Genomic DNA, 22953 nt, shown 5'->3' with positions numbered 1-22953 from the left:
AAAAAAAAAAAAAAAAAAAAAAGCCTGTGATAAACTATTTTGACATTTAAAATGTGACCATTTCAAAGTAATAAATTTACCATCTTACCTTGTTCTCTCTCAAAGCTTGCTTCCTCATCAGACAAAACTAGCCTGAAGTAAAAACAAAAAAAAAATGTAGATTTTTTTGTTATAACACACCTGTGAATTATATTCCCCAAACAGTTTTATATGGTTAAAAAGAATTTTCTACTCAGGAAACATAAAATTGTCCACTAGATCCCCTAAAATCTATATCTGGTGAATTTCCTACTTCTTTTATAGATCTATACAGACATTTCACCCCTTATTCCTTCAATAAACATTTACTGAGTATCTACAAAGCACCAGGCATCATCCTTAGTACTCAATCTTCAAGAACCTTCACCATCAAAGCCATAGAATAAGAAGTTTCATTTTCAAGCCTTGAAAGGTTTTAAGAACACTTGTGAACTAAATCAAGGGAATGAAGAACTCCAGAAAAGATGTAGTACCCTATTTTGAACAACTAAGTGATGTTTGCAAGACACATCAGCCTAAAATATCCTCAGTCAATACTAATTTTGGGTATTTATAGCATCTATCTGATATAAAAAAGAAAAAGTTAAGACAAAGAAATTGGGCCGGACACGGTGGCTCACGCCTGTAATCCCAGCACTTTGGGAGGCTGAGACAGGCGGATCACGAGGTCAGGAGTTTGAGACCAGCCTGACCAACATGGTGAAACCCTGTCTCTAGTAAAAATACAAAAATTAGCCAGGTGTGGTGGCACGTGCCTGTAATCCCAGCTACTCAGGAGGCTGAGGCAGGAGAATTGCTTTAACCTGGGGGGTGGAGGTTGCAGTGAGCCGAGATCGTGCACTGCACTCTAGCCTGGGTGACAGGGCAAGACTCTGTCTAAAAACACAGCAAAACAAAAAAAAAAAAAAAAAAAGAAAGAAAAATAAATTGAACACAGACATAGTCACTACACCTGGGGCATGACCTCACAGTTGCTAGTATTGAAAGTTGTTTTTAATAAATCTTTAAAGATACTTAAAAATCTATACAGTATTTACTTATAAATACTACACAAATAAACCTACAGAGCAAATAAATACTCATGACCTGAAATGAAATTTTCCCTAACAGTATTATGTTTTTTTAAAGAACTTGGATGGAAGAGAAGTGAACAGCTTGGCTATCTACTAGTTAACTTGAAAAGTAGCTCTCATAATGCTAAAGATACATGAGAAGATTTTGAATAAAACTCTTGTGAAATGTGAGAATGGAAAAATTTTACTAAATTAATATAGTTCATGTAACATATGATTTTAAATGTCAGTATAGGCCAGGCGTGGTGGCTTACTCCTGTAATCCCAGCACTTTGGGAGGCTGAAGTGGGCAGATCACTTGAGGTCAGGAGTTCGAGACCAGCCTGGCCAACATGGTGAAACTCCATCTCTACTAAAAAATACAGAGATTAGCTGGGCTTAGTAGTGCATGCCTGTAATCCCAGCTACTCGGGAGGCTGAGGCAGGAGAATTGCTTGAACCTGGGATGGGGAGGTTGCAGTGAGCTGAGATTGTGCCACTGAACTCCAGCCTGGACAAAAAGAGTGAGACACTGTCAAAAAAAAAAAAAAAAAAAGTCAAAAGTCAATATAAAAATTCACAAATTTAATTTATAACTAGACATTTGATCAATGTTTATCTTAAAACATTTAAACATTCAAGTTAGCAAAAAAAAATTGGTTTGGATTTCCTCATAGAGAAGATGGGAAAATGTCTTATGTTATATTTGTGTCTTATTCATTTTGTGTTGCTTTAACAGAATACCTGAGACTGAGTAATTTATAAAGAAAAGAGGTTCATTTAGTTCTGCAGGTTGGGAAGTTAAAGATCATGGCCCCGGCTTCTGACAAGGGCTTTAGTGCTACATCATAACATGGTAGAGAAGGTCAAAGGGGAAGTGGACACGTGCCAGGAGGCAAACTCCAAAGCACGTTGGGCTTTATAACAAACCACTCTCTCATGATCACCTTCTACTCAACACTATAGGGTTTATCACTGGCCCTTATTTCTGAGTTCGTTAATATATTGAATCTGGTTAAAATGAGAATTAAATAGCAGCTTTGAAAGAAAAACAAAGGGACAATATAATAAAAGGGAAACAGGGGACATGAAGGATGTACATGGCAACAGCCCATATTTTCAGGTAACCAGTCCCAGTCCTATGTGTGTCATTCTGGAAACAGATTTCTCATAGTTTATTTCACAGATGCTGGTACCTGTCCCTTTCTTCTCTCTAGCTGCCCATTTCAAGAGTCACTAGAGGTACTTGTAGCTCTTAATACAAGGCTCAGTATCCCAAATGACAGACTCTTAATGACCCCAATCAGTTTGATACTCCTGTCATGTCCTTTGCCTGCTATGTTAAAAAATGGAAAAAATTTGTGTAGGATCTGGATATTAAGAAAAAAAATGGAAATAAATAAATAAATATACATATATATGGTTTCAAAACAAATTGCTATGGTTTGAATTTCTCCTCATCAAAACTCTTGTTGAAATCTGACCCCAACCTCAATGTGGGAGTATTGGGAGGTGGAGACCTAGTAAGAGGTGTTTGGGTTATGGGGGCAGATCCGTCATGAATGGTTTGGTGCCTTTTTCATGGTAATGAGTGAGTTCTCACTCTCATGAGATTGGATTAGTTCTCTCAGGAATGCTTCTGAATGGGTTGTTATATAGCCAGCACGCCCCTTGATTTTGCCTCTTCACACAGGTCTGCTTCCCCTTTGACCTTTTCTACCATGTTATGAAGCAGCACTAAAGCCCTCACCAGAAACCAGGGCCATGCTCTTGAACTTCCCAGCCTGCAGAACCATGAGCTAAACTTTTTTACTTTATAAATTTCCCTGTCTCAGGTATTCTGTTATAGCAAAACAGACTATGACACAAATGTTTAGTGTTGATTGGAAAAATGACACAGAAACAAATATTCAGTAAGAGAAGAAACAATTCTTTCCACATGTATCATATGATATCCAGGACTTCTATAACATGACACAGATGACTTATGCCTGCTTACTTATTGAGCTGTTCAGTAAGAAAACCGCCTATTTGTTCATATTTATTGTCTTCAGTAAGCTTGCTTGGAGTGTCTTGTAGTTGCTAAGGATAAGAAAGTCAATGTTAAGTAGATAGAAAGAATGTTTCTTCCTCTCTGCAAAGAAAATGAGAATATAAATTCTAAAGAACCATATGAAATAGGAAGTTCTGAACTACAGAGTGAAAGATATAGGACATGTATGCTATTGTAATCTGAACTGAGCTACTGAGTTTCATATCTCCTGGCTGCCTGTGCAAACTGCACATACTGTGATGTGGGGTAGCCACAGATTAGTTTAGCGACTTAGTAATAGGCCTAAAGCACACTTAAACTATGTTGCTAGCCTGTATCGCAATGCTCTAAATACAGCTAAAGATTTTCAATTTTGATTCTGAGCAGAAATTGGATATAAAATTTGCCTAAATACACAGTATGCCATACAGCAAAGCATTTATTATATAAAAAGTCAAAATAAAACAAAACAAAAAACAACCTAATTCAAGGGCATCTTTGGGGCTGGAAGATGCCATATCAGAACATGACTTTAACATCCATCCTAAACCCCAGAAATATGCAAGCCTATCACAAATACCACATCCAGCTTGAACAAACCAGCCAGCAACACTTTCAAGCTTTACTGAAAATAAGGCAGAATGAATGGTAAGTTAAAAGGTACTGAAACCTGGCATAATGTTGGTATCATGAACCATATCCATGACATCAGTGTAAAAGTAAAACAAAGTTTTTCTGTAACTTATAATATTGTCAGGTAGGTAATCTGGTCATTTTGAGAACACATGACCACTTTCCATCACTTGTTCCTCTTAAGTTTTCCTTTCCATAGCCTTTTCTTATCTCCTTTGCATTTAAATTTTCTTTTTACTGTCTCCCTCTTTTTCCCTGTCCTACTAATATCTTGAGCCTGCCAGCAGTATTCCTATGTATTTCAGTGTTGCTGGCAGCATTTGCAATTAGGAAAATGCTGACCCTTGGCTGAAGGAGGATGTTTCTCAATGTTTTGTTAATTTTAAATTAACCTTGGTAAAAAAAAAAAAAAAAAAAAGCAGTTTCAATGTTATCACCTGAATGAAGTGTAATACATCTATACAAGAGAACATGGAACGCAATGTACCTTGAGAGCTACAAAATCATATGGATGAAAGCCAATACAGGCTTCATGAATTTGGGACATCATTCGAGCTGTTTTCTCCCAGAATCCAAGCAGTGTCCTCTGCAAAAAAAGAAAAGTTGATACTACAGTTCTCCTTCACCTCCATGATTTTTTAAGTGCTATATTTCCTTACTAGTTTAGTAGATGAACAGTTGCCAAATAAGAAGCAGCAGGAACTAAATTGAATTTTCCAAGTTTGGGGAACCATAAAGCACTGCAAATAGTGATTGTGCATAAGAATTGGCATCTTTGTCTGCACGTGTGGGTGTTATCTGTATAAACAGCACAGGAATGCACACTGGAGCCACCTAGAGAGTAACTGCAGCTTAGAGAATGAAAAGTTAGGGATTAGAACATCTGAGATATCAAGAAGAGAAATGTTAAAAGCACAAAAATACCAGTCTCTGTTAAAGGAGGGACATATGTGTAGTCTTTATGTTAATGGGAATATATAAAACTTTTTAATTGGAGAAAAATTACATTTACCCCTAAATCTGCCCTTTCATCTAGAGTTCAAGAGAGATTTGCCAAAAAATGTGTTCTCAAGCTAACTCAAGTAATTGGAAATTTTCCTTGCTGCTTCAGGGTTTCTGATTAAAGTGAGGGGGATGAATGGATAGAATAAAGGAGAATTGAACTCATAGCTGTTGTGTTTCAGGCAAGATGCTAAACAGATATCACACACAGTTATTTTCAAGTGCATCCTTTCTCCATTCCTGAATCCCACAGTACTGAACTGAAATAGGCAGACTCCCTAAAAGCAGGAGTTAATGTCCATTTCCTGTAGTTTATTACTCTTTTCTTATGTAAGTACAGTTTATTCAATTTTTTCCATTTAAAATATATGTAAAATCAATAACTGCTACTTATTAATATCTAACTTATTCATTGTGTGTTATTTATATGTGATTTGTGGTAATATAAGCACAAGTGAGACTTCTGAGGTTAAAGTGATACGGAATGGCAACTTGGCAGAATGAAAAGAACATAGAACTTAGAATTAGAAAACTTTGGTTTCTAAGCCCAACACTGCTATTCAAAGGAATCTAATCACACATAGTTTTTTGCACCCTCTAGACAACTTTTAAAAAGGAATCTCACCACTCATCTTTACTGCAAGGACATGCTGACCATGGAGGTGGGTACCTGATAGGTAGTGAGCGAATGAGACAGCATATTGCAGCGACTAGCTCCAAGTAAATCCACTTTCTGACAAACATCCATCTTTAACTTGTCAAAAGAAGCTTTGCTATTTCTCACTTGCATCTGTACCTGCAATAAAATGCTAATTTTTATTACAGATATATAGTATATAGTACATAGGTTCATAATAAATATTTTCAGAAATAAATTATAATAAAGACTAATTCCTTTTCCCTGTATCATTAATATTTCATGAGTAATGATGAAGATTTTGGCTACTGTTAGTAACTATAGGAGATTCTTTCCAGAAGATATCTTTATGCTGAGAAAGTATGAGATAATAGATGGAAAGCAAATAGTTTTTAAAAAACTATTCCAAATAAAAAGAAACATCTAAAACTATTCATAGGTAGCACTTAGCTAAGAGCAGAAGAATAAATGGAAAGGGGACCTCGTTAAAGTACTGAGAAATATTAATAATATTTCTGAATCATGCAGATATTTATAAATTCCAGTAGAGGCCTATTGTATTTCTTGAATAAATGGTGAGTCATGCCATCAGGTAGTGTGAATACTCAACTTTTTAATATATTCATTCAACAAATATAAGGTACCTATTATCTATTATGTGCAAGGCATTGTTCTAGGCTCTGAGATACTGTGGTGAACAAAACAATGTTCTTGGGTAGGGAGGCACAGGAAAAAAAAGAAGTAAATAAATATATAGTTGCAAAGGTAGCAAATAAGTAAACAGAAATGAATGACTGATGACATGAAACTCCCTGTGAGATCATGCATGATGTTTGAACTGGGACAGAAAGATGATGAGCAGGCTACACTAAGACCCTGGGGAGACCATTCCAGAACTAGGGACAAGCAAGGACAAAGGTTCTGAGAGTGGTAGGGGGTGAAGACCTTATCATGTTAGAAGAACAAGCAGTAAGGAGGTAGAGCACATTCTTCCTGGAGTGTAGGAAGGAAGTACAACATGTGGTTGTGGAGGGACCAGGGATCAGGCCATGCAGGGTTTTTAGGGTCCAGATAGGGACTTGGATTGTATTTGATGTGGTTTGGCTGTGTCCCTGCCAAGATCTCATCTTGAATTCCCATGTTATGGGAGGGACCCAGTGAGAGATAATTGAATCATGGGGGCAGGTCTTTCCCATGTTGTTCTTGTGATAGTAAGTCTCACAAGATCTGATAGTTTTAAAAGGGGAGTTTTAAAACAAGCTCTTTTGCCTGCCACCATCCATGTAAAACGTGACTTGCTCCTCCTTGCCTTCTACCATGATTGTGAGGCCTCCCCAGCCACGTGAAACTGTTAAGTCCATTAAATATCTTTCCAGTCTCGGGTATGTCTTTATCAGCAGCATGAAAATAGACTAATACATTATTCTTCTTTTAAAAATTGAGGTGAAAGTTGCATAACATACAATTAGCAATTTTAAAGTGTTCAATTAAGTGGCATTTAGCGCATTCACAATGTTGTTCAATCACTCCCTTGGACTGTATTCTGTCAAAGGATGTAAAAGGGATGGAATACAAGGTTGTTGTGGCCTGAGGCCATGTATTCACCTACTTCATAGGGCTGTTGTGTGTAATCAATGAGGCAAACCACTTAACATCTGGCCCAGAGTCATGGCTCCATCAGTATTAAATATTATGATTTTTATTATGGGGTCTCTATTTATGAAATGAATGATAAAATGAATTTTGTTATTTATGTATCATAAAATGAGGGGCTATAATTTATAATAAGGAGTTTATTTAGCAAAAACATATGTTCATACATAGTTGCTTATGAAGTCTGTGGCCAAACTTTGTATTGTGACAGAATAAAAATTTTGATAACCTTCATATTTTCTTATAATTAACAATCATTTTACATGAGTTTTTACTTAAATTACTTTTGTCCCACTGTAATAAACTATTTTCTTCCTGCAACGAATCTCAAAAGTTTAAGCAAGCACATTTAAGAAGTAATTTAGATCTATCATGAGACAGATAAAAAAATTAATAAAAAAGGTAGACAGTGTGAAGACGCCACTCCAGGAGTAAAAATAAAAGTGTGACAAACTTTTGTACTTCAACTAGTCTCCAAGCAACCAAGAACGTATAATGAAACATATATTTCTCAAAAAACGCCTGAAATTTTATTATCTTAATTATTCTGTGGCAGTTCCGTATTCCATACACCAAGAAAAGGAAAAGGATACATTTTCATACTTTTCTAAACTTTTCCATTTGCTTTAAGGTGTCTGGGTCCAGCTCTTGGGATACATCTTTCATCCACAGCAGAGCTCCTCTGTATTCTGTGCGCGCCTGCTCCATCCGATTAATTGTCATCAAGGTATCAGATACCGCCCTTTGGCTGAATGTTGCTACTTCTTGCTTCAGACGAGACAGAGGAGTACACAGGGCCAATCTAATGGCAGAGAGGTAAAAATCAGAGGGCTGAACACATCATAAGTAAAACAAAACAAAGTTTAAACCAATGACAAAGCATATTTGCTAACAAGATGAATCTACAAGTTAAAATTTATTAAGTTCCCTAAGGAGATTTTGAAAGCAAATAAGGATCATAAAGCCAACTCTGAATTATCAATAAATATGTGTTGGCCGGGAGCGGTGGCTCACGCCTGTAATCCCAACACTTTGGGAGGCCAAGGCAGGCAGATCACCTGAGGTCAGGAGTTTGAGATCAGCCTGGCCAACATGGCGAAACCCTGTCTCTACTAAAAATGCAAAAGATTAGCCGGGAGTGGTGGGCGGGTGCCTGTAATCCCAGCTACTCGGGAGGCTGAGGCAGGAGAATCACTTGAACCCGGGAGGTGGAGGTTGCAGTGAGCCGAGATGGCACCACTGCACTCCAGCCTGGGCAACAGAGTGAAACCCCACCTCAAAAACAAACAAACAAAAAAAGTGTCTAAACCTCCCCCCTTGTTACTTTAGGAAATATGTCATTTTGCAATACTTTGGATGTTATTCCATGTATAAATAACCTGCCAAGTAAATGTGCCATTTAGAAAACAGTTGAGAGGAACAGAGAACCTGCATTCATAAAGCATAATCCAATTAACAGAAACCTTTCATTTGACAAGTTCAGGGAAAACCTGGGTTTGGCAGAGTAGATGAGATTCTAGGAGAACTAATGAGTATGGAGTTCTTAGCAGCTGAGGATGAGGACAAGACAAGTATTTAAGAAACACAAATTAAATCCAATTCCTCCTTTTTGCTTAGTGGCCATTGGAGGGCCCTGTACTTAGTACCTCCATGTCACTTCCTTCGAGAGAGACTCTGCACTGATGTGATGTTTCAGAATAAAGCTATATAAATTGGATACCATCATTATAGGTCTGATAAGGACTATTTTATTCTTCTTAAATGCTAAAGATTTGGGCTCGGTTTAGTAATTACAGGAGATTCTTTCCAGTAGGTATCATTATATTAGAAACTGAAATAATAACTGGAAACTATGTAATTAAGAAGAAAAAAATTCTTCTAATTAAAAAGTACCACTGTATTTATAGTATGGTATCAAAAGTGAAATTGGAAATACACATTTTAAGATATTAGTCATTCTATGACTGTTACATTAAACCAGTTGAGAAATATAACTGACACTTGTCTGATTTTAGGGGAAATAAAAGAAAAGAACATCAATCATTAAATAATTATTTTGAATACAGAATTAGTAATTAAGAATTAGGTGTCAAAACATATAACTGCGGTATATTTCTCTTTAACCCTTTATTAGAATGAACAGTGACCTTTACAAATATGCAAATTTAAGTACATATGTCAAAACTGTCAGATTGACTACAGATTCAAGATAATGAACCACCATGGTAAACCTTTGCTTGGCTGAAGAACAAAGTGCCTTGCCAGTGGCGTCCATCATTTTGCCAGCTTGAGTTGCATCCCGTTCCGCTTGAAACTTTAAAAAGAGCCCTAGCTCATTTTCTTCCTCTGATATAACTAGGAAAAAAATTACAGTGTAGTTAATTGTGTCCTTTCATCATTTGTTTAAAACATATACACAACTAAAATTCTCACAGCAATAACTTTCTATACAAGATTTACTTGGGGGGAAGAAGAGAGACTTATTTTTTAAATGCAATTCCTGGGCTCCATTTCCAGAGACTCTAGTTTCCATAGGTCTAGGGAATCTGGCTTCTTATCAGCACTCCAGATGGTTTCGACACAGTGAATCCATGGACCTCGCTTTGAGAAGGACTGATTTTTAGTGACAAAAATCCCTCAAAACTACAAAACAAAGCCATAAATGAGGCATTTTCAAATGTGCAGAGATGTATTTTAGGATAATTGCCTCTTACAAAGTATTTGTTTCCTATTTAAACTTGTTAATTCATTCTTGACTCCATCCTGGCTTCAGTTTCCTATGCTCGGTATCCCAGACCCACAGATGTCCACAGTTCTGCTCCAGCAACCCTAAAAACTGTCATCTAGTGCACTGCTGCTCAGTGTGGGCCATGGACCAGTATCGGTCCAGAATCCTCTGTTACCAAGCTGTGACAAGCAAAGAAGTAAGGAAGCTGAGAATAACTGTATACAGACTTTGAGCATTTTATATTTGTCACATCTAATAAAGTGAGCTTATAATACATTTTTCCCGCATTTTATTTCATTTTTCTGAAAGTTATTTTTTTAAAAGATGGGATCTTGCTCTGATGCCCAGCCTGGAGTGCAGTGGCTTGATCATAGCTCACTGCAACCTCAAATTCCTGGGCTCAAGGGATCCTCCTGCCTCAGCCTCCTGAGTAGCTTAGACTACAGGCATGAGCCACAGTGCTTGACTAATTTTTAAAAAATTATTTTAGAGGCAGGGTCTCACTATGTTGCCCATGCTGGTCTCAAACTTCTAGCCTCAAGCCATCTTCCCACCTTGGCCTCCCAAAGCACTGGAATTACAGGCACGAGTCACAGTGCTCAGCTGAAAATTCATTTTTATTGAATTTTACAAAGGTATCAGTTTACAACAGATTGAAAGTAAACCATGCAACAAAAAAAAAAAGTCCTTCACCACAATTTAAGAAATACTGATCTAGTGTAAGCTGATCCTGTAACCACAGTAAGACTAATAAGGGGAGAAAACCCACTGCGCTCCAATTATAAGCTTAAAGTACATAACAACAAATGTCATGCCTAATTTCATCCTACTTCATAGAAAATCAAAGTTAAAACTGAAAGGTAAATGCCTATTTGTGGGGCAGCAACAGAACTCAGGCCTCCTCATGCTACCTCCCCACTCCCCCTGTCCTCGCCACCATGCCTGTAAGAGTGACCCAAGGAGAGCACAATGGTGTACTGAGGAAGGTGTCTACACAGTCTGTAGTCTCATCTCTAATAAAACCATTAACAACTGACCTGATTCAGAGCAGATGCGGTTTGGGGAGTCACGCTAATTTAATGCTGATGTATAGTTTACACATTTCCTTTGAATCAGAACTTCATAAAATATACCTCAATGAAAATTACTAGGGCCGGGCACGGTGGCTCACGCCTGTAATACCAGCCCTTTGGGAGGCTGAGGCGGGTGGATCACGAGGTCAGGAGATCAAGACCATCCTGGCTAACACGGTGAAACCCCATCTCTATTAAAAATACAAAAAATTAGCCAGGCGTGGTGGCAGGCGCCTGTAGTCCCAGCTACTCGAGAGGCTGAGGCAGGAGAATGGCATGAACCCGGGAGGTGGAGCTTGCAGTGAGCATAGATCGTGCCACTACACTCCAGCCTGGGTGACACAGCGAGACTCCACATCAAAAAAAAAAAAACAAAAAAACAAAACAAAAAAAAAAAACCACCTACTAGAAAATATTCATTTGGGTATAGTGGTTCAGAAAGCACTTTGAATACTTGGAATACTTCATTATCAACTATCAACTGAACATAAATGATCACTGAAGCTTACCTTTATCATTGCAGAAAGGGCAGTCAATGAGGCTGAATCTTTGCTGCTTCTATGTTGAGACCTGCCTGCCAAAATCTACAGAGACCCCTCCCTGACGTGTTCTCCCCACAGTCAAGAGATTCCCATAAAGTTATGGTGCTGGACTAACCTACTGCATTTGTCTGATGTTACTCCCAACAGATGTATTAATACAATTGTCTTCAAGAAATCACGTATTTATACACAATCTTGAAGCGAAAATACACAATTAAATCTATATATGTATATCTCTTCCTTATCCTGAAATGCTCTACCAGAGTGCTAAAAGATCTAGTGATTTCAGGGTATATAAACTTGCTGATTTTCTTCACATTTTCATTTCTAAGACAGGACTCACTTGGTCCAGTGATTGTGATGGCCTTTTACTGCTTGGTAAAATATGTAAGGTCGTTAGTAATCTGACCCCAAATTTCCTTTGTTCCTTTATCCTCCCATTAGTTTCAATGACAAACTGTCCATGCAGGCTGTTCTCATTCTTTAAGCTCTTTAAACTCCAAGTCTCTTCTCTACATGTTCAACTTCTATAAATCCTTTAAGTTTTACCTCAATTCCTGTCTATAGAGTTGCCTTTACCAATTACTCTAATCCATGGTTATTTTTCACTCCTAGGAATTCAGTTATGTCTATATCATTATTCTGAACTCAATTACATACTACTTATATTGTCTCTCTTTTGTTACAAAAGTTGTTTCTCCAACTATTTCCTTGGGAAAAGCACATGGCAGGTAGTCAAAAAAATACTTGAATAATCACGGTTTATTGGATTTCTTTCTTTAATGGGACAATGTATAAGCTCTGATTATAAAGCGATGAGATTAATTTACATAGCTACATGAGAAAAATTATTGATTCATTGAAATCAAATATTTATCGAGTACTGACTACATGCTAGACATTGTTTCTAGACTGGGGACACAGAAATATAACAGAAAAATTCTGTCCTGGCCGGGTGCAGTGGCTCACGCCTGTAATCCCAGCACTTTGGGAGGCCAAGGCGGGTGGATCACGAGGATAGGAGTTCAAGACCAACCTGGCTAAGATGGTGAAACCCCATCTCTACTAAAAATACAAAAATTAGCCGGGCGTGGTGGTAAGTGCCTATAATCCCAGCTACTTGGGAGGCTGAGGCAGAGCACTGCTTGAACCCGGGAGGCAGAGGTTGCAGTGAGCTGAGATCGCGCCACTGAACTCCAGCCTGGGCGACAGAGTGAGACTCCACCTCAAAAAAAAAAAAAAAAAAAAAGTCTGCCCTTAAGGAGGGCATATTCTAGTGGTGGGAAGAAAAACAATGGACAAAATATATAGAATGTTGAATATTGTTAACTGGACAGGGAGTTTTGAGAGAAAAGGGTATTGCATTGCATTGTATTGTATTGTATTGTATTGTATTGTATTGTATTGTATTGTATTTTTTGTATCCTCTGAGGGCAGAGAGTATTGCATTTTAGATATGCAGTTCAGGGAGGGCCTCATTTAAAAAGATGACATTTGACCAAATACCCAAAGGAAGTTAGGGATTCCACTATGCAGATATGCCTACTATGTAAGATATTAACATGGCTAAAGGAGAGAAAGTTTTAGGAGGTGTGATTAGAGAGGTAGCCATGTCCAGCAGGCCCATGGTAATTAAAAAAGGAAAAGTGATCCAAAGATTGAGTTTTAACCCGAACAGGTCCAGGAGAGAAGAGGATCAGCAAAGGCAGGATGCCAAGAAAGAGTGACCAGGAGGAGGAAAACCCAGAAAGCCAAGTGAAGAAAGTGTATCAAGGAATAGGAAATAATCAACTGTGTTAAATAATGTGATAAGCCACATTTAGACAGGAGTTGGTTAATCATGACCTTGACAAGAGAAATTTGGTGGAGTGATGGGGATGAAAACTTGACTGGATGCCGGGCGCGGTGGCTCACGCCTGTAATCCCAGCACTTTGGGAGGCCGAGGCAGGCGGATCACGAGGTCAGGGGATCGAGACCACAGTGAAACCTCGTCTCTACTAAAAATACAAATTAGCCGGGCGTGGTGGTGGGCGCCTGTAGTCCCAGCTATTCGGGAGGCTGAGGCAGGAGAATGGCGGGAACCCGGGAGGCGGAGCTTGCCGTGAGCCGAGATCACGCCACTGCACTCCAGCCTGGGCGACAGAGCTAGACGCCGTCTCAAAAAAAAAAAAAAAAAAAAAAAAAAAAAAAAAAAAAAAAAATTAGCCGAAAACTTGACTGGAGTGAGTACAAGAGAAAGTGGAAGGAAAGGAACAGAGACCATGCATACAGACAATTATATCACGTTTTTCTGTAAACAGCAGCAGAGGAATGAAATTTAACTGCAAGGGCAAGTGGGAGTCAAGAAAGAGAGGTTTAAGTGATGGAAACAAATCCATTTCAGATGCTGGGCAGGCCCAGGCATGGTGACTCACACCTGTAATCCCAGCACTTTGGGCGGTCGAGGCAGGAGGATCACTTGAGACCAGGAGTTTGAAACCAGTCTGGGCAGCGTAGTGAGACCCTGTGTCTACAAAAAAGTACAAAAATTAGCCAGGTATAGTGGTATACAGGTATACACGCCTGTAATCCTAGCTACTTGGTAGGCTGAGGCGGGAGGATCACTTGAGCCCAGGTGGTGGAGGCTGTAGTGAGCTGTGATCGCACCACTGCACTCCAGCCTGGGTGACAGAGAAAGACCCTGTCTCAAAGAAAAAAAAGAATATCAGCAAAACATAAATCTGGGTTAGAGGATTTGATTAACTGAGGAGAAAAGAGAGAATACTGGGGTGCCTTTGAGAACAGGTCACTGTAAATATTCATATTCTGCCATAAGATGCTATTCACAAAATTGTTCTACTATTACATTAAATCTTTCATTTTAAAAAATGCTAATATTTATTTTAAATGGGAATTATCAGATAGATATCTATGATTTCATACCATTGAGTCTTAGCTGGTATTTCTCGACTATCTTCAGAAGTTCAGTGCATGTCTCTTGAACGGAGTGAAAAACCTTGAGATATAAATTTTATTAGGACAATTTAAAGAACTAGAAACAAACATATGTTATAAGCACTCCAAAAGCATAACATTTTCTTGTAAGTATTATGTCTGTTTTAAAAACATTACGTCTATTTTCCTTGGCTATGACATGTGCTTTAGTTTTGGTTTTACCTCCTATGTAGAAAGCACATTCCTCCATGAGAGCTGGAAAAAATGATAATAAATATATGGGAGCAAACAAAAAATTAAAAGTGACAAGTTTGTCCTCATCTCAGCTCCAAACAATCTAAATAACAAAAACATAAATCTAATATAAACTGCATCAAATATTGCCAACCACAGATGAACAGAGTGTAGATAACCTTACAAAGTGTTAACTCCGAGTCTGGCTTTTCTTCCATACTGGTCTAAGCAAAACAGATTAGTGAATTTACTATAAAAATTAAATAATGTATTATAACATCAAATATAAATTATTTTTAGATTTTTTTTAGAATTTTCTATAGATATTAATTCTTTCATTACTACTGCTGCTAATTGCTAACAGAAAAGGAAATATCCAGTAGACTCTCGTTTCAAAATTAAGCACATGAAAATCTGAGATGAGGCCACACTATATACATGACATAACTCTTCAACAAATTAATACATGTAGGTGTTCCCAGATAAACAAGCCAGCATAAGTTTTAGAGTATAACTACAATGAGGATTTTTTTTTTTTTTTGAGGTGGAGTCTCACTCTGTCACCCAGGCTGGAGTTCAGTGGTGTGGTGCGATCTCGGCTCACTGCAACCTCTGCCGCCTGGGTTCAAGCGATTCTTCTGCCTCAGCCTCCTGAGTAGCTGGGTTTACAGGTGCCTGTTACCATGCCCAGCTAATTTTTGTATTTTTAGTAGAGACAGGGTTTCACCATCTTGGCCAGGCTGGTCTTGAACTCCTGACCTCGTGATCCACCTGCCTCAGCCTCCCAAAGTGCTGGGATTAGATTTTTTTTTTTTTTTTAACAGCAAGGCCTATCTGTTCAGAATCTACACTAAAGAATTTTTTTTTTTTGTTTTTTTTTGAGACGGAGTCTCGCTCTGTCTCCCAGGCTGGAGTGCAGTGGGCGCGATCTCCGGCTCACTGCAAGCTCCGGTCGCCTCCCGAGGGTTCACCACCATTCCCTGCCTCAGCCCCTGAGAAGCTGAGGTGACTACAGGTGCCCACCACCCACGGCCCGGCTAATTTTTTTGTATTTTTAGTAGAGATAGGGTTTCACCGTGTTCGCCAGGATGGTTTCGCTTCTCTGACCTCGTGATCCGCCGCCTAGGGGCCTCCCAAAGTGCTGGGATCACAGGCTGAGCCCACCGGCGCCCAGCTACACTAAAGAATTTTTATGTGACTTAGTTCAAAAAGACCTTGGTACTGCTATAAATACTAAAAGCCCTAACCTTGATTTTTCAGATGCCTAATATCATCAAGAAGCCTGGAACATCTATCCTGGAGCAGTTTTTATTATTATTTTTTATGTTTGATCAACCTTAAAGAAGATAGATAATAAACACGAAAATCGTAAAAGGAGGAGCAGGGCATCGATTTTCCTTATTGACTTTAGACATATTTGAAGTGCATTTGGTATCTGGATTTGGCAATTGTAAAATCTGTTTTAAATGCATACGGAAGAAGATTAGAAAAGAATACAAAAGACTGGGCACGGTAGCTCATGGGCTCCTGCCTGTATCCCAGCACTTTGAGGAGGCGAGGCGAGTGGGTGGGTCGCCTGAGTTCAGGAGTTAGAGACCAGCCTGTCCAGCATGGTGAAACCCTGTCTCTACTAAAAATACAAAAACTAAAACAAATAACAAACACAATATAGCCAACCGCTCCACTAGAGTCGGCAGGCATACCATGATAAAAATCACCAGAACTCTCTTGGCGACAGCTTGAAGGCAGAAGAAATCACCATTGACAAAACCACCTGGGGGACAAGAGAGTATTGCATGATGAAAGCTGAAAGATCATGGCAACCGCACTAAAAACCCAACAACGAATAATCAAAAAAAACAAACCAACCAGCCAAGCCTGGAGCACACCAGGCTAGTTTTTTTTTTAAAAAAAAAAAAAAAAAAGAATATAGAAAGATAGTTCTACTACGCAAATGAACATGATTATGCTTGCATATATGTTTTCCAGAGAGGTTTAAATAGTAATCATTTTTACTTTTCCACAAAAAAAAAAACAAAAAAAATATAATAAAACTGTTTCTTCATCTTAAAAAATACAAATGTGGAAGACAGTTCTTGGTGATTCCAAATACTTAATTAATGGCCAGATTTTACACTGAATATAAAACATTCACCCACAGATGGACCTAACAATGTAAAACAATACAAAACCTTCATCATTCCCACTTCCGATGGGAATATATCTGGAACAAGTTCCTGTTGCGTTATACATACCACACAATAATAATAAAGTCTTCATTTTACACATTGCACTGAATCCTAGCAATTACTTTTCAATACAAAAGTAAAATCTTGTTAAATTTTTTATCTATTTCCATATTTGTTTTGGCCAGTAAGGGTTTTTTACTTTTTGCAGAATGAAAATACTTTGATCAAGACCAGCTTATAGACCCGTATTTTTTAAGAAATCCCACCATAATGATTATATTCCCAAGTATAACAGAATCCCTGCTTAGAAATATTTGTAAGAGTTAGCTTAAACTAGTTATATATAATAGTGTTGAGTTAGTAAATCTGCATTTAAAAATGTCAGACATTGAGCTGGGCATGGGTGGCTCCACCGTAATCCCAGCACTTTGAAGGCTGAGGCAGGTGGGATCACCTGAGTCAGGAGTGCTGAGACCGAGCCTGACCACAGGGAGATACCCGTGTTCTCTACTAAGAATACAAAATTCCACGCTGGAAATGGTGGTGCATGCCTGTAATTCCAGCTACTCAGGAGGCTGATGGGCAGGAGAATCAGCTTGAACCCAGGAGGTGGGAGGTTTAGTGGAGCCAAGATTGCGCCACTGCTGCTCCAGCCTGGGCAACCACAGTGAAACCTCCGTTCCACCCCAAAAAAAAAATCAGACTTTTTCTATCATTTATATTATACTCTTCTCTAATTAAGCCTAATACTTTAAACCATTTACCGTTGGTTTAAATGTTTCATGCAATTATCTTACAAATAAAAAGCAGTCAAAAAAGGCATTAGGGAAATATTTCAAACTCTATTTTTTAATTAAGAATAGGTTCGAAACAATAACTATTATATTCCATTCGCTGTTGATTTAATTATTTCAATGAGGTATAAAGATTTTCACATCGGTCTGGTGGCGCGGTGGCTCCAATGCTCTGTTTATATCCCGCAACTTTGGAATTTGATGTCCGAGACGGCGCGGATCACGAGGTCAGGAGATCGAGGACCATCCTGGCTACAACACGGTGAAACCCCGGTCATACTACTAAAAAATACAAGAAAACTAGCCGGCGCGACGGGTGGCCGGCGCCTGTAGCCCAGGCTACCTGGGAGGCCTGAAGCAGGGAATGCGCGTGAACCCGGGAGGCGGAGCTTGCAGTGAGCTGAGATCCGGCCCATTAGGCACTCTAGCTGGGTGACAGAGCGAGACTCCGTCTTAAAAAAAAAAAAAGAAAAAAAAAAAAGAAAAAGGATTTCCACATCAAAGTACTACATACAAAATAGTACGACTTGATATATAATGAGTATATGGTATCAATTGAGAATGTAATTAATTCATTAAGACTTAGCTTAAAAACTATAATATGTGTGCCAGAGAAACTACTTTATTCATATTTTATCTAAGTTAGTGAATACCAATTTTGCAAATTTTCAGTTTGTGAGAACTGTGACCTCCTAGTCAGAGCTCTGATTGACAGCTGGATACAACTAAACATTCTATTATCCCCATAAGCTCTCCAGTGTGAAAACTTGTTGCACTCCCCCTTGGAGCCTCAAATAATAGCCGGTTATATGCAATACATAGAATGCTCAAATTTACCTCAAGTTTAGCATCCAGTTCAGCATCAGACGCCACCAAGTGCTCATCCTCTTTTTTTCCTGTTGCTTTGATAAAGACCTGTTTAGTTTTCCAGTATTTCTTTTGCATTCTGCTGACTACTGACTGATTATCTTCTGGTCTGGGTTGCCCAAAGGAATCCATGGAGTGACTACAATGAAAAGACTAAAATTAAACTTCTTGTAAAAATTCTCAATAATAGGCCAGGCACGGTGGTTCACGCCTGTAATCCCAGTACTTTGGGAGGCAAATCACGGGGTCAGGAGATCGAGACCATTCTGGCTAAAACGGTGAAACCCTGTCTCTATTAAAAATACAAAAAAATTAGCCAGGCGTTGTGGCGGGCACCTGTAGTCCCAGGTACTCGGGAGGCTGAGGCAGGAGAATGGCGTGAACCCGGGAGGTGGAGCTTGCAGTGAGCCGAGATCATGCCACTGCACTCCAGCCTGGTTAACAGGGCGAGACTTCATCTCAAAAAAACCAATAATAAATGTTTAGCTAGCCAATATTTAATCTGACAAATGGAAAAAAGGTACTAAATATAATTCTTTTTTAGAGTCAGGGTCTCGTTCCATCGCTCAGGCTGGAATGTAGTGGTGCAATCATAGTTCACGATAACGTGGGCTCAAGCAAGCTCCTGCCTCAGCCTCATGCAGCACTGGGATTACAGGTGTGAACTACCACATCTGGCCCCTACTATTGATGTTCTCAGTCTGACATGCTAATGCTTGCTTTATATGGTCTAAATGTATGTTACAATTTCAACTTGCACATGAAACAGGCAAAAGATTAATATATTTATATTAATTTTAGATGACAAAGGTGATAAAACAAGATTTTGCAGTTATGTCTAGAGAAAATTATATTTTATTTGACTGGTATCTATTTATAGATGTTTATTACTTTCTAAGTTTTGCTTTTGTAATAAAACTGCAAAATAAACTTGTACATACATCTTTACATACTACTATCAGTTACTTAGGAAGATTTCCTGTCGTTATAATTGCCATGTCAGACAAACATCCATTTAATATTTTCAGATATGCAGATTCCAACACATACTCTTTAAAAATCACTCAAAGAAATATTTTAATGTCCAATAAATCAACACAAATAAAGTCCTTAGGTATAAGGGAAGATATGTTATAAAAGAAATACAGATGGACATTGTAAAATGTAAACATAAAAATTAACGTATGCCAGGCGTGGTGGCTCACGCCTGTAATCCCAGCACTTTGGGAGGCCAAGGTGGGTGGATCACGAGGTCAGGAGATCGAGACCATCCTGGCCAACATGGTGAAACCCTGTCTCTACTAAAATACAAAAAATTAGCTGGGCGTGGTGGCACGCACCTGTAATCCCAGCTACTCAGGAGGCTGAGGCTGGAGAATCACTTGCACCCAGGAGGCAGAGGTTGCAGTGAGCCAAGATTGCATTACTGCACTCCAGCCTGGTGACAAAGCAAGACTCCGTCTCAAAAAATAAAATAAAATAAAATAACCTCTAAGAAGTTATTCTTAACAAGGTTAACATAGCTACATAAGGAAATGCAAATGTGAAAAGTATTGCTTAAGGATATATAAAAAGAATAAATACTAATAACAGTTTGGATCTAAAGCTCAAATTATTGCAACAAACTGTAAGAGTAGGAACAAAAGGGAAATACTAAAGTATGTGACTCATTCGTTATTTCCAGGCACATTGATAGACACTAGTGTATTTTTCATGTTAGTAAAGAAATAGAGGTTCATTTTCTTTTAATTTTAATTACTAATTAAATCAAAATAGAATGTTTAATTTCCAAATTACTAGGGGTAAAACAAAAGAGCCAGAAAAACTTGAGCAAAAGCAAAAGACTGAGTGGGAAAAACAGGAGTAAGGCATATAACACAAAGTACAAAACAAGAAGATGGAAGAAGAACAATTATATTATTTAGTATGATAGATGCAAACTTCTTTTTAAATACAAAGAATCTCAAATCATAAAAAACAAAAATCGAAATCCAACTATACACTATTTGAGATCTACTTAAAACAAAATGACACAGAAGCATAAAAATAAAGATATGGCCGGGCGCGGTGGCTCAAGCCTGTAATCCCAGCACTTTGGGAGGCCGAGACGGGCGGATCACGAGGTCAGGAGATCGAGACCATCCTGGCTAACACGGTGAAACCCCGTCTCTACTAAAAAAAAACTACAAAAAACTAGCCTGGGCGACGTGGCGGCGCCTGTAGTCCCAGCTACCCGGGAGGCTGAGACAGGAGAATGGCGTGAACCCGGGAGGCGGAGCTTGCAATGAGCTGAGATCCGGCCACAGCACTCCAGCCTGGGTGACAGAGTGAGACTCCGTCTCAAAAAAAATAAATAAATAAATAAAAATAAAGATATGAGTTAAGATATACCAGGTAAATAGAAACGAAATGAAATTAGAATAGCTATATTAGTATCAGACAAAGTAGATTTAAATAAAAAGCATAAAATAGAACAAGGGCAAGCTGTAAAGTCCACAAAGTGGCCAATTTTCCAGATATCCTCTGGATTATTAACCTTTGGATATCCTCCTACATTCCTGGGCAGTATATATTAGTCACCATTTAATTGCCAAATCTCTTCATATGTTATCCTGGATAATTTGTCTGTACATTATTTGGAATAGAGAGGGAATTTAATTTGGGTACCTAGGGAACATGGATTTGATATAAGCATTATACTGTTCTGACACATCAAGTGTCTTGAGAGAAACTTAGCTTTTCTTTCCCATCCAGTTTCTTTCTGCTTTTGGTTGCTCTCAACTGCTTTCAGTCCTCCTCCTCCTTCCCTCTCCTCCCAATTTTGTAAGAATTATCAGCAGTCCAACCATATGACAGACTGTTAATCTCCTTTACTAAACTGACTGCAGGTTTAAGCTCAATTAGGAGAACAAAATACTAGGGAGTATCAGGAGAGAATACCTCTTCCCTACGTCAACTTCCATGTTGATGTAGTTCAAACAATATACTCCTGTCCTCGCAACCACTCTCTCAGTATCTCTTTGGGAGAGAAAGAGTAACTTATCTGATTGGACATCAAAAATTCGACTCCTCCATTTCTGGAAACTATCTTGCCTACAGAGGGCACATGGTCCCTGGCAAAGGCAAAAAGTGACCGGGAGGATAAATCTGTAAAAGGTGGGATTTGCACATTTGTGGTTTTTATGACTGAGGGCACTGCTAAATCTGCTTACCACTGGGGGTAGGTTAGGCAGGAAGCCAAGTCTTACTGGCTTGACATAGATAACAGAGTTCAAGGCTGGCAGAACTATCAGATATTTAGGAGAGATTTCATAAAAGGGAGGGAGCCAAAGAGGAGGAAACCCCAAAATTTGTATATAAAATCCTCCCAAGACCTGTGCTAATCACTAAACTAATCATGAGGCAAGGGAGGGAAACCCAAGAATCATGGCAGAAAATCAGTCACTGAAAAATGAAATAACTAAGCAAAGATTTCAGCACTACCACTACAGAGGAGACAGTTTGGAGTCTGAGTTCAGTCAAGTTAACTGGATTCTAAAATAAAAATTCTTTTTCAGAAAAGCAAAACAGAATCCTCAATCTCTCAAATGTATCATTCAAAATCCCAAGTATCCAATCATAAAAACACTAGACATATAAAGAAATAGGAAAATGTGACCTATACTCCAGTGGGGAAAGGACAGTCAATAAAAACAGACCCCAGAGATTTCCCAGACACAGGAGGCTGAGGCAGGAGAATCGCTTGAACCTGGGAGGTGGAGGTTGCAGTGAGCCAAGATCGTGCCACTGCACTCCAGCCCGGTCAACAGAGTGAGACTCTGCCTCAAAAAAAAAAAAAAAAAAAAAAGATTTCCCAGATATTGCAATTATGAGATAATTATTTCAAAGCAACTATTATTAACACATACACAGACTTAAAGTAGGATGTATGCACAATAAATGAACACACTGAAAATATCAGAAAACAAGTAAAACTGAAACTCTCCAGTTACAAAGTTCAGTAACTGTAATTTAAAATTCGGCCGGGCGCAGTGGCTCACGCCTGTAATCCCAGCACTTTGGGAGGCTGAGGCGGGCGGATCACGAGATCAGGAGATCGAGACCGTCCTGGCTAACCCGGTGAAACCCCGTCTCTACCACAAACACAAAAAATTAGCTGGGCGTTGTGGCAGGCGCCTGTAGTCCCAACTACTCGGCAGGAGAATGGAGTGTACCCGGGAGGCAGAGGTTGCAGTGAGTCGAGATCGCACCACTGCACTACAGCCTGGGCGACAGATATAGGCTCCGTCTCCAAAAAAAAAAAAAAAAAAAAAAATTCACTGCAGTTGGGTGTGGAGGCTCACACCTGTAATCCCAGGATTTTGGGAGGCTGATACAAGAGAATCTCTTGAGCCCTGGAGTTTGAGGTTACAGTTAGCTATGATTATGCCACTGCACTCCTGCCTGGGTGACAGAGTGTGTGACAGACTGCCTCTTTAAAAAATAACTGGACAGGATTAAGAGCAAACTGAAGATGGCAGAAATTCTTCTTACCAAAATTTAC

General features: G+C 38.8%; 1 protein-coding gene and 1 long non-coding RNA gene across 17 annotated transcripts in view; one reads left to right on the top strand and one right to left on the bottom strand.

Annotated features, from left to right (window-relative positions):
• The window catches only part of LOC108537218 (uncharacterized), a 48060-nt gene extending 37953 nt beyond the window's left edge, over nt 1–10107 (top strand). The window contains exons 3-4 of the long non-coding RNA XR_001887730.1: nt 7680–7775; nt 9822–10107. This is a non-coding gene — a long non-coding RNA (uncharacterized LOC108537218). The remainder of the gene's footprint in view (nt 1–7679; nt 7776–9821) is intronic.
• ICA1L (islet cell autoantigen 1 like) overlaps nt 1–22953 on the bottom strand; it is a 96165-nt gene that overhangs the window by 36617 nt on the left and 36595 nt on the right. For all 16 annotated transcript variants that reach the window (XM_017884409.1, XM_017884399.1, XM_017884398.1 and 13 more), the window contains 8 exons: nt 18381–18549; nt 14315–14387; nt 9280–9403; nt 7652–7850; nt 5429–5554; nt 4244–4342; nt 3091–3173; nt 89–132 (listed from right to left, as the gene is read on the bottom strand). In XM_017884409.1, coding sequence (XP_017739898.1) covers nt 89–132; nt 3091–3173; nt 4244–4342; nt 5429–5554; nt 7652–7850; nt 9280–9403; nt 14315–14387; nt 18381–18542 — 910 coding nt within the window. In that variant the 5' untranslated portion in view covers nt 18543–18549. The remainder of the gene's footprint in view (nt 1–88; nt 133–3090; nt 3174–4243; nt 4343–5428; nt 5555–7651; nt 7851–9279; nt 9404–14314; nt 14388–18380; nt 18550–22953) is intronic.

Source organism: Rhinopithecus bieti, unplaced genomic scaffold, assembly GCF_001698545.2.
Source record: "Rhinopithecus bieti isolate Rb0 unplaced genomic scaffold, ASM169854v2 scaffold_14229, whole genome shotgun sequence".
NCBI classification, from domain to species: Eukaryota; Metazoa; Chordata; class Mammalia; order Primates; family Cercopithecidae; genus Rhinopithecus; species Rhinopithecus bieti.
The sequence above is the reverse complement of the archived record's forward strand: the minus strand, read 5'-3'. Positions and strand labels throughout refer to the sequence as shown.